Genomic DNA, 12869 nt, shown 5'->3' on the forward strand with positions numbered 1-12869 from the left:
TTAAACCTGGGACCTCAGACCTGTGAGGCCAACTCTTTACAGCTGAGCCATGATGCTGCCTCGATGAAATAAGAATCTTCAAATAGAGTATTAATTTTTTTTTTTATACAAAATAGTGAATTATTTTTTGGTGTTGTTTAAATATATAAATAACTAATCTTTGCATAAAATAAAAAAGAAAATTCTCTCCATAGGCAAACATATCTCCACTTTCAAAACAGCAATTGACGAATACAACTATACCGGTAGTTGTATTAGTTAGGTTCTGTGCATTCCACATGCCACTCTCCTGTTCATGTACATTTTCCTGGGGAAAAAAAAAAAGAAAAATTCCAGACACTGAATATCACTGCAAACCTCTCTTGTCCCTCAATTTTTGCTGTCTAATTCTTTTTGGTCCTGCATAATTCTGGTGATATTTTGTTGTTGCCATGCATTGAGAGATGTGCTAGATGTGCTTGGATTTTCATGACATTTTTGTGGACACATTCTTTTTGGTGGGAGGGTGATGCATTGTACTGCAGACATGTTTAAAATTGTTGTATTACATTTGAGCTTTTATACCTATGTTATAACAAACGAAAAAAAAAACATAGTTCCTGGAATATGCTAGTGATCAATAATCAAAATTATCAATTATATTAAGTCAGAGGCTTGGCCAGGCCACTGCCCTTTACGCAGCTGCCTCCGGCAGCAGCTCCTCACCTGCGCCTCATTGACAATAATTCCGCCAGGCATATAAACCTTGTGTTTTGTATTGTTAGTTGTCAGTTCATTGTGTTTGAGACTGTATCATTGTGAATGAGTGCACGAGCATCTTGTTGATGTATTTTCCTCGTTCCTCATTTTGTTCACCTTTTTCTTCTTTTCCTTTCAGCTTATCCCATTAGCGTGTCATATTTTTCCATCAAAGCCTATCTTGTGCATCTCCCTCTCTCACACCCACAGTCTTCATTTCCTCCCTCACAACATCCATCAAGCTTTTCTTCGGTCTTCCTATCGCTCTTTTGCCTGGCAACTCCATCCTCACCACCCTTCTACCAATATACTCACTCTCTTGCTTCTGGACATGTTTAAACCATCCAGGTCTGCTCTCTCTAACCTTGTCTCCAAAACCTCCATCACATCATTCAACTTTGGCTGTCCCGCTAATGAGCTCATTTATAATCCTATCCAACCTGCTCACTCCAAACAAGAACCTCAACATCTTCATTTCTGCTACCTCAGGTTCTGCTTCCTGTTGTTTCTTCAGTGCCACCGTCTCTAATCCATACATCATGGCCGGCCTCACCACTGTTTTATAGACTTGACCCTTCATCCTCGCGGAGACTCTTCTGTCACATAGAACACCAGACATCTTCCACCAAGTGTTCCACCCCGCTTAGACCCGTTTCTTCACTTCTTTACCACACTCTCCATTGCTCTGTATTGTTGACCCCAAGTATCTGAAGTCGTCCATCTTTGCTACCTCTTCTCCCTGGAGCTTCACTCTTCCCCACCGCCTCTCTCATTCATGCACATATACTCCGTTTTACTTCAGCTAATCTTCAATCCTCTCCTTTCCAGTGCATGTCTCCATCTTTCTAATTGTTCCTCCACCTGCTCCCTGCTTTCACTGCAGATCACAATATCATCTGCGAACATCATGGTCCAAGGGGGATCCAGCCTCACCTCATCAGTCAGTCTATCCATTACTACCGCAAACAGGAAGGGGATCAGAGCGGATCCCTGATGCAGTCCCACCTCCACCTTAAATTCTTCTGACATACCAACGGCACATCTCACCGCTGTTCTGCTGTCCTCATACATGTCCTGTACTATTTTAACATATTTCTCCGCCACATAGTACTTGCGCATACAGTACCACAGTTCCTCTCTTGGTACTCTGTCACGGGCTTTCTCTCGGTCTACAAAGACACAATGCCGCTCTTTCTGACCTTCTCTGTACTTTTCCACGAGCATCCTCAAGGCACACAATGCATCTGTGGTACTCTTGATTTTTTCCAAACATTTGGGCCCATGGGTCCTTGTTCCCAGACTGCTGCCCAAAGGGCCCTCTTACCCAACCTCCTTTGCACCGTACAGGGCAGCACCAAAGCGAACGCCCTCAGCTGCACCCAATGCCATCAGCGATTTCACAACAAATGCAGGGGCCTTACCAGGACAGAGGTGGCCAGACAATACCAGTCTGACAACTACCACTGCCTAGGTGTTGTCCGCAAGCATCTGTAGACCACAACTGCACCAGATGTGGATAAAAATTCAGCCTCAACCAAACAGGTTAACCTGCGTTTCCTGCAATTTGCCCTTCCATCTCGGCTGCACACATCTGACACGAAACAAGCAAAAGAAGGGCAAAGAGGAGTGCTGTCCTGGAAATGCTGCCTCAGACCTCAGCGAATTGACAAGTCAGAAGATGATACCCAACCACCCAATGATACCAACTAAGACGACGATGGGGACAGACACCAAGCAGTACCATCTGCCTGGTGTATGCAAATCATTCGACACAATGCCCCTAGAGCCGTGTGTGGCACCTGTGGCGCTGCCCACCAACTCTCCTGTACCAGCCTACCGCAATCCCAAAGAGACGCCGGGAATGGAGATGCTGTCCTTATGAAGGTGTAGAGGGCAGCACTCCACCCCCGCCACCGAGTTCCTCCAGCAACAATCAATAATCCCCCGACGATCAATCAGCTGACCAGCCGCAAGCAGTGCCTCAAGTCCAGCTTCATGGCGCTTGGTGCGCGGAGTGTAAGGGATGTGTCCGTCGCGCTGCCAGACGCTTTACGTGTAGCCACTGCAAAAGCCCCTTCCACATCCAATGCATGACGACGGTGAGATGTCAAGCAAATGTGAACTTCAGACGCCAGGGTGGTGTTGTCCTCGGTGCCAGCCATCAGGAGTTCAGAAGGGTACTGAAGCCCAACAACCACCTACCCTCGACAAGACCTTGGTCGGGGTCACTCAACCACGAATCAAGGACTTGCAATGGAATGCCAGACTCTACAGAGAGCTCCAGCTACTCGAAGATCTTGTTGAGAAATATGAAGTAGATGTCATCACCACCCAACAAAGCCATCTCCTCCCTTGCGACAAGACCCCACACCTCAGCAACTACACCCTGGTACGACGGGGTCGGCCACTACAAGGGGAAGCCAGGGGAGGCGGGCTCCTTACCTACTACATCTGAACCTCTATACCATATTGGGTCCAACAACTTGAAGAGGAAGATGTGGCGCTGGAAAGGCTGTCCATCCAGATGCCCATTCCCAACATGCAGACATTGACTATATCTAATTGGTATCTCCCTCCACAGAACGCACATTACCTCCAGAGAATTGGCTTCTCCATGGCATCCTTTCAACCAGAACTCCAAGAAAACAAGATCGTGTGTGCTGACCTTAACGCTCACAACAAAGTGTGGGACCAGAACGCTCATCCAGATGAGAGGGGCGAACAACTAGCCGAGAGAGATGTGGACGCAGAGGAAGGCTTCCTCGACAACCCAGAAGTGGCCACCGGCCAAAATCCTGTCACTGGCCACTTATTGTCCGACGTCACTATAGCCCACACGGCATCCAACACCGATGCGACTGGATCCCTCTTAACAAGCTCTCCACAGACCACAAATTCATCCTAACGACTGTCCACCTCCTTATGGTGAAGACAAAAGGAGCAAAGCGGCTAGTATGGGACTGGAAGAAGGTAAACCTCCAGACCTTCCAAGATGAACTCAGCCAAGCCCTATTGGCCAAAAAGAAAGGCGGACAAGAAATGACCACCACCATGAATGAGCGCTTTGCAACGCAGTTCTGGCAACCACGTGATTCGATTTTAAAGCAGTCAGAATACCCAGAGAAAGCTGGAGAAAATTGGAGATTATGAAAGCTGAAAAGGAAAGAGATACAGCGAGGGCAGCATCTGACACCCACTCGATAGCTTACAAGACCAGCAACGACCGGGTGAAGTAACCGGTGCGCGAAAGCAAGGCAGAGATATAGAAGCGGAAGGTGATGGAAGGAAATGGCAAGAGAGAGATGTGGTCAATCCTCCACAACCTCACCGCAACCAAAAGCACTGACACTAGCCGAATCATTACTGACCAAGGCTTCAACTATGTCAGCCCGAAGCAGAAGGCGAATGCGTTTGTCAAGCTGTATTGGGGTGTGATTTCGGTGAAGATTAAGAAGGAAGATCGCAGCATGAAGAAGATTCTCAGTAGCTGCTTTCAAATAGAACCAATAGATTCCAAAGCCTGTGGCGTCTTCCCCTAAATGGGATCAAAGCAGCGTTGACGAGTTTAAACCCTATAAAAGTGCCCAGACCTGACCAAATCCATCGTCGGTTCCTATGACAACTCAGCCCCATAGCCGTTACCACCCCCTGAGGATCTCCAATCACTCCTGGTCATCCACACAAATCCCTCAGGCATGACGAGTAGCTGATCTCAGACCAGTTCTAAAAGCCGGAAAGGACCACCAGCGGCTTAACAGCTACAGACCAATCTCCCTCACCTCAATGATAAGGAAGGTTATGGAGAGGCTGGTGACGAATCGCCTCCACTACATTGCTGAGACAACGAACCTATTAAGCCCTAACCTTGCAGGATTTTGAGCTGGCCACTCTACAAAAGCTCAGTTACTTCACCAGTCACAGACGATCAGCAACGGCTTCCAACACCAACCAATGCAACAAATGATGCTGGCACTGATTGATTACTCTCAGGCCTATGACAAGGTGTGGTGAGACACGCTCCTTTTGATGATGAACCAAACAGGAGCACCGACAAAAATAGTCCAGTGGATACAATCTTGGCTTTCTAACAGACTAACCTAGGTGACATTTGACAGCAAGAAGAGCAAGATAGTCACATTGAAGCAGGGCGTCCCACAGGGGTTTGTTCTTTCACCACTCCTGTTCCTCATTTACATCAATGAACTAACCACCGACCTCAACAACCCGCAGGTTAGCCTGTTCACGGATGACGTTGTTGCTTTGAGCCAGACCTCCTCCAGGCAGAACGCTCACTGCAACAGTCGCTGAATCATATTGAGACATGGAGTCGACTCTGGAAAACTTAACTTTTGGTCCAAAAATCTGAATGCTCCTTCTGCAGCACCAACATACACGAGGACAGCTGGCACCTATCTCTTCAGCTAAACCAACTGTTGCAGTACAATCCCCACCCTAAGTTCCTGGGCGTGACATACGACCGCCAGCTGACCTTTACCCATCATGCAGCAACCGTCGGCAGGAAGTTGGGACGACAGGCGGGAGCCCTGCGATGCCTACCAACAACTAAGTGGGGCTATGACAAGCAAACTCTACGCTCAACTTACTTTGCTACGGGTCAGGTACAAGTCGAATACACAGCAGCAACTTGGCTCCCGTGGGTCTCATCAACCATGATGGAAAAGCTAGAAACGTGTCAGTGCATTGCGGGATGAGTCATCACAGGCCAAGTCAAAACCACTCCATTGGAGGCCATCCTGGCGGAGGCAGACTTGCCAACAATCACCACGAGAGTGACACAGCTGAGCAGCATTGCGATTGAAAATTCGAAAGGGGTTGCCCACGGTTTGAAAATCCGTAGAAAGAAGTGAAACAACGAACAGAAAAAGCCCAGCTGGCGCCAGAAGGCTGGTGAGACCTGAAAATCCATCTTTGGAGCATCCAATCCCCACCAGCAGCCAAAGTTCTCCCACCCTGGTTGGAGACTGGTGGACACAACCTTGAGAGTAGTGGCAGCAAGTCAGGAGATGTTGAAGCTGACAAGAAGTGGGCCCTTGAACGACTGGAGGAAGGATGGGACACCTTTGACATGGTCCTCTACACAGACGGATCAGCAATGAGTGGTACCGTAACAGGCGGTGATGGAATCGTCGTCACCACTGGCCACCCAAGTGACCCCAAGTCCACCACTCCTTCGCCATTCCAACAGGCCGATGGTGTTCCTCCTTCCAGGCGGAGATCAAAGCAATGGTCGAAACGGTTGAAAAATCATCCGGACCAATGACACCGTCCTGAAAGCCCGAGTGGTCAGTGACAGCCTTTCATGATTCCTTCACATCCAGACAATGTACTCACCAAACAGCCTCAAGAACAACGACAAACGAAATACTCTGATACTCCTGTTGGATTTCATGGAGCATAGGTGCGTGGTGACCTTCACTTGGTGCCCTAATCATTGCAGTATCGCTGGCAATGAGGTAGTAGATGCCCAGGCGAAAGTCGCGGACCAAAACAAAGTCGAACACGATTACAACACGGCAAAAGTATTGATCCCGAGGGCGACAAAAGGCGTCCCGGCATCCCATGAATGAACGCAGCGAATCTACAGCAACCAAGGCAGCCGGATCGACCGCCAAGCAGAAATGACCTATGGACGCAAAGACCAAGTGACATTGAGTTGGCTCCGGTGTGGTTATCACCCCGCCCTGAAGTACTGGTTAGGGTTACCATTTACAGAAAATGCGGCCTGGGGGACAAGACTGCGGTTAGTCATGTACGATTGCCCTCGTATCTACAGCGCCAGCGGAGCCCCCTCCTCTAGATACAATTGTAAGAGACCCGCCTATGACGTTGGCCATCTGGGAGAAAAGGACGACAACCCCCGACCTACCAGATATGTCCCAGCCAACAACCAAAACTAAACTACCCACTATTTCTCTCGTTGCTCAACAACAACAACAACCTTTTTTGGTTAATGCTTTGTCATTGGGATCCTGCTTGCAGACGTCTGCCTGAGTTGGCCTGTAGGAACGCCGGTCCTGCCCTCCTGAATTGCTCAGCCAAGCTCCTCACTTTGGGTTGCACAGAAAGAACACAGGGAGAACATGCAAACTCCACACAGATGAGGCTGGATTTGAAGTCGGGTCTTCAAAACTGTGAGGCAGCACTGATTGCCAGAGAAAAATTCCTCATGTTTTTACACACTTGGCCAATAAAACTGATTCTTATTCTGTTTCTTCTTCTTTTCCTTTCGGCTTGTCCCGTTAGGGGTCGCCACAGCCTATCTCCTGCATCTTCCTCTCTAACCCCAACTGCCCTCATGTCCTCCCTCACCACATCCATCAACCTTCTCTTTGGTTTTCCTCTCGCTCTTTTGCCTGGGAGCTCCATCTTCAGCATCCTTCTACCAATATACTCACTCTCTCGCCTCTGAACATGTCCAAACCATCGAAGTCTGCTCTCTCGAATCTTGTCTCCAAAACATCCAACTTTGGCTGTCCCTCTAATGAGCTCATTTCTAATCCTATCCAACCTGCTCACGCCGAGCGTGAACCTCAGCATCTTCATTTCTGCCACCTCCAGTTCTGCTTCCTGTTGTCTCTTCAGTGCCACCGTCTCTAATCCGTACATCATGGCCGGCCTCACCACTGTTTTGTAAACTTTGCCCTTCATCCTAGCAGAGACTCTTCTGTCACATAACACACCAGACACCTTTCGCCAGCTGTTCCAACCTGCTTGGACCCGTTTCTTCACTTCCTTACCACACTCACCATTGCTCTGGATTGTTGACCCTAAATATTTGAAGTCATCCACCCTCGCTATCTCTTCTCCCTGTGGCCTCACTCTTCCCCCTCCACTTTTCTCATTCACGCACATATATTCTGTTTTACTTCGGCTAATCTTCATTCCTCTCCTTTCCAGTGCATGTCTCCATCTTTCTAATTGTTCCTCTGCATGCTCCCTGCTTTCACTGCATATTACAATATCATCTGCGAACATCATGGTCCAAGGGGATTCCAGTCTAACCTCATCTGTCAGCCTATCCATTACCACTGCAAACAGGAAGGGGCTCAGAGCTGATCCCTGATGCAGTCCCACCTCCACCTTAAATTCCTCTGTCACACCTAAGGCATACCTCACCATTGTTCTGTTGCCCTCATACATGTCCTGTACTATTTTAACATACTTCTCTGGCACACCAGACTTACACATGCAGTACCGCAGTTCCTCTCTTGGTACTCTGTCATAGGCCTTCTCTAGATCCACAAAGACACAATGTAGCTCCTTCTGACGTTCTCTGTACTTTTCCACTAGCATCCTCAAGGCAAATAATGCATCTGTAGTACTCTTTCTAGGCATGAAACCATACTGTTGCTCGCAGATACTTACTTCTGTCCTGAGTCTAGCCTCCTCTACTCTTTCCCATAACTTCATTGTGTGGCTCATCAACTTTATTCCTCGGTAGTTCCCACAACTCTGAACATCCCCTTTGTTCTTAAAAAGGGGAACTAGAACACTTTTCCTCCATTCTTCAGGCATCTTTTCGCCCGCTAGTATTCTGTTGAATAAGTTGGTCAAAAACTCCACAGCCATCTCTCCAAATTGCTTCCATACCTCTACCGGTATGTCATCAGTACCAACTGCCTTTCCATTTTTCATCCTTTGTAGTGCCTTTCTGACTTCCCCCTTAGTAATCATTTCCACTTCCTGGTCCTTCACTCTTGCCTCTTCAACTCTTCCTTCTCTCTCATTTTCTTCATTCATCAACTTCTCAAAGTATTCTTTCCATCTATTTAGCACACTACTGGCACCAGTCAACACATTTCCATCTCTATCCTTAATCACCCTTACCTGCTGCACATCCTTCCCATCTCTATCCCTCTGTCTGGCCAACCTGTAGAGATCCTTTTCTCCTTCTTTCATGTCCAACCTGGTGTACATGTCTTCATATGCCTCTTGTTTAGCCTTTGCCACCTCTACCTTTGCCCTACGTCGCATCTCGATGTACTCCTTTCGCCTCTCCTCAGTCCTCTCAGTATCCCACTTCTTCTTCGCTAATCTCTTTCCTTGTATGACTCCTTGTATTTTGGGGTTCCACCACCAAGTCTCCTTCTCCCCTTTCCTACCAGAAGACACACCAAGTACTCTCCTGCCTGTCTCTCTGATTACCTTGGCTGTCGTTGTCCAGTCTTCCGGGAGCTTCTGCTTTCCATCGAGAGCCTGTCTCATCTCTTTCCGAAAGGCCACAGAACTTGCTTCCTTTCTCAGCTTTCACCACATGGTTCTCTGCTCTACCTTTGTCTTCTTAATCTTCCTACCCACCGCCAGAGTCATCCTACACACTACCATCCTATGCTGTCGAGCTACACTCTCCCCTACCACTACTTTACAGTCAGTAACCTCCTTCAGATTACATCGTCTGCACTAAATATAATCCACCTGCGTGCTTCTACCTCTGCTCTTGTAGGTCACTATATGTTCCTCCCTCTTCTGGAAATAAGTGTTCACTACAGCCATCTCCATCCTTTTTGCAAAGTCCACCACCATCTGTCCCCCAAAGTTCCTTTCCTGGATGCCGTACTTACCCATCACTTCTTCATCGCCCCTGTTTCCTTTACCAATATGTCCATTACAATCTGCACCAATCACAACTCTGTCGCTGTCTGGGATGCTCAGAACTACTTCATCTAGTTCCTTCCAGAATTTCTCTTTCAACTCTAGGTCACATCCTACCTGTGGGGCATAGCCGCTAACCACATTATACATAACACCCTCAATTTCAAATTTTAGTCTCATCACTCGGTCTGATACTCTTTTCACCTCCAAGACATTCTTAGCCAGCTCTTCCTTTAAAATAACCCCTACTCCATTTCTCTTCCCATCTACTCCGTGGTAGAATAATTTAAACCCTGCTCCTAAACTTCTAGCCTTACTTCCTTTCCACCTGCTCTCTTGGATGCACAGAATATCAACCTTTCTCCTAATCATCATGTCAACCAACTCCTGAGCTTTTCCTGTCATAGTCCCAACATTCAAAGTCCCTACACTCAGTTGTAGGCTCTGTGCATTCGTCTTTTTCTTCTGACGATGGATCCGGTTTCCTCCTCTTCTTTGTCTTCGACCCACAGTAGCTGAATTTCCACCAACGCCCTGCAGGTTAGCAGTGCCGGGGGCGGGCGTTGTTAACCCGGGCCACGACCGATCCGGTATGGGATTCTTTCGATGAACGCTCATATTTGTTTGGCACAGTTTTTACGCCGGATGCCCTTCCTGACGCAACCCTCTGCATTTATCCGGGCTTGGGACCGGCCTACAGATCGCACTGGTTTGTGCCCCCATAGGGCTGCATTTTCTTATTCTGTTTCTAAAATAAATAAATAAATAAATTCAGGCCCCCTGTCAGTAGATTGCAAGACGCTGGCTGCTTCAAAAGTAGATCTTGGGGTAAAAAAAAGTCGGGGCACCTCTGAAATACACAGTCTTGTCTCACTCACACATCGACAGTCATGCCTACACACAATACCGATAACAAGTGTAATAAACTCAAGCAAAGTGGGGACGTAAATACCACAGTAAATGCAAGCAAAGTGCACTCGTAACTACCTTAATGAACTCAAGCAACAGCACGTGCATGCACATTAAAGAAACGGAACTTTGATCTGCTTTCGTGCCATTACAGAGCTGCATGAAAATGGGCAAAGAGCCCCGCGCGCCTCGAGAAATTGTGCCATGCTGTTTGTTATTTAATAAAATTATAATAAAGTATTGGTGGCATGGTGGGGCAGCTGTAAAGTGTTGGCCTCACAGTTCTGAGGTCCAAGGTTCAATACCTGCCCTGCCTGTGAGGAGTTTGCATGTTCTCCCCGTGCCTGTATGGGTTTCATGCAGGCACTCCAGTTTCCACCCACATCCCAAAAACATACAACATTAATTGGACACTCTAAATTGCCCCTCGGTGTGATTGTGAGTGCGGCTGTTTGTCTCTATGTGACCTGAGATTGGCTGGCAACCAGTTCAGGGTGTCCCCTGCCTCCTGCTCGCTGGGAGAGGCTCCAGCACTCCTGTGACCTTTGTGATGATAAGCAGCGAAGAAAATGGATGGATGGATCGAGAGTAAAATGTGTGGACCCTTTAAATGTTGATTTCCATTAAAAACACAAGGGGTCGCACTCTTTCTGTTCCAGCATGTTGGTGGTCAACCACGAAAGTGGATGAGTCTAAAACTTTTTTTTTTTTAGTGGGTGTCCAGTTCAATCACTGTTGGTGGTGTCACTCAGTATGTGGCAGGCATAAGAGTCTGTCAAATTGGTTCAAGCAAGATGTATATAAGAATCAAACTGTGCTAAAACCCCACTGGTGCAAACTGACCTATCAGAAACCATTCTTCAGAAGTTGCTATTTAATATTCTCTGCTGCTTTTGATGTCTTTGTTTCTGACTGTTCTTTCTCTCCATCTCTCAGTGAACTGGAGGATTACGTGAACAACTTACATTCAAACAATGTTTCCCGACATGGCCATTTGCCAATCAATCTGAAAGATGTAGAGGAGGGAGCAGTGAACCTGCGCAAAGTTGGGGAGTCCCTTGCTATTCTTAAAGGTCAGTGATTGTCCACCCATACACGATTTATAAGACTTATCCCGGCCAGTGTCACAGGGAACAAGAACCTTTCCGAGCTGATTTAGAGCAAAAAGCAGACTATACAATGGACTGGTTGGCAAACGGTGACAGGGCACATGTTGGAACAAACAATTATTCACGCACAAATTTCCCCGTCTTTAGCGCCACCCTAGTGGCTTCCGGAAGCTTTTGAAAAAAATTGTGAAAATGGAAAGTTCTCATTGACAATATTTTACTTGGCCTTAAAATGAATCATCAATGCTGTCAGTTACGGCCATGCTACCCTGAGAACGCCCGAACTCGTCAGATCTCGGAAGCTAAGCGAGTTTGTCACGAGTTAGTACTTGGAGGGAGACCGCCTGGGAATACCAGGTTCTGTAAGCTTCTCTCCCCGACTAAATGCAGTGGGGTTGAGTCAGGAAAGGCATTCGGTATAAAACTGCGCCAAACAAATATGCGTTCATCTAAGATGACATGCTGTGGCGACCCCTAACGGGACAAGCTGAAAGCATAAGAAGAATAAGAGAAAAAGATGGGGACGAAAAATATATTTTTTGTTTCAATGTGATTTATGTAGAAGGAAAAACATGACCCAAACATTCTGAACGTTTTCTAATGCTAAAAATGTATCAAATGAGCATTAAGTGTCAAAATTTCTGTCAACGAAGATTGCGTCATAGCATGCATCACATGCTTCTTCGAACTCAGCGTGGTGGATGCCTGTCTTACCATTCACCGAAAACTCGAGAAATCGCACAGAAATCAAACATAAACTATTATTTTCAATTTTATATACTTTACCTTTTCGAAAGGCTTTTGTTTGTTTTATTTTTATATTTGAAGCCTGTATTTTATTACCGTGGGGAGGTCTGAAATTACAGGAGGCATGTTCAATTGTGTTTTTTTTAATCCTCAAAATAATCATGACATAAAAAATTCTCAATATATTTCTACAAATTTATCAGTGCAGCAAAACATAATGCATCAATAATCGAAGTTAAACTTAAAACACCATCGTCATGTGGTAACATCATTCTCTCGAGGAAGCGCATTGAATCGTGAATCGTGTTCATTATGCCATTTGGATAGTGAGACATACAGTGAAGAAAACAAGTATTTGAACACCCTGCTATATTGCAAGTTCTCCCAATTAGAAATCATGGAGAGGTCTGAAATTTTCATCGTAGGGGCATGTCCAGTGTGGGAGAGATAATCTAAAAAGAAAAACTGAAATCACAATGTAGGATTTTTTAACGATTTGTTTGTGTGATACAGCTGCAAAAAGCATTTGAACACCTCAGAAAACCAATGTTAATATTTGGTAAAGTAGCCTTTGTTTGCAATTACATAGTTGTTCACTAGGTTTGCACACATTGCAGTAGGGATTTTGGCCCACTCCTCCATGTAGATCACGGAGTTTCAGCTCCCTCCAAAGATTTTCTATTGGGTTCAGGTCTGGAGACCGGGTAGGCCACGCCAGAACCTTGATATGCTTCTTACGGAGCCACTCCTTGG

General features: G+C 46.6%; 1 protein-coding gene across 1 annotated transcript in view; it reads left to right on the top strand.

Moving 5' to 3' along the window:
- The window catches only part of si:ch211-207d6.2 (sickle tail protein homolog), a 46242-nt gene that overhangs the window by 12277 nt on the left and 21096 nt on the right, over positions 1-12869 (top strand). The window contains exon 5 of the mRNA XM_061840243.1: positions 11197-11333. Coding sequence (XP_061696227.1) covers positions 11197-11333 — 137 coding nt within the window. The remainder of the gene's footprint in view (positions 1-11196; positions 11334-12869) is intronic.

Source organism: Syngnathoides biaculeatus, chromosome 13, assembly GCF_019802595.1.
Source record: "Syngnathoides biaculeatus isolate LvHL_M chromosome 13, ASM1980259v1, whole genome shotgun sequence".
Taxonomy (NCBI): Eukaryota; Metazoa; Chordata; class Actinopteri; order Syngnathiformes; family Syngnathidae; genus Syngnathoides; species Syngnathoides biaculeatus.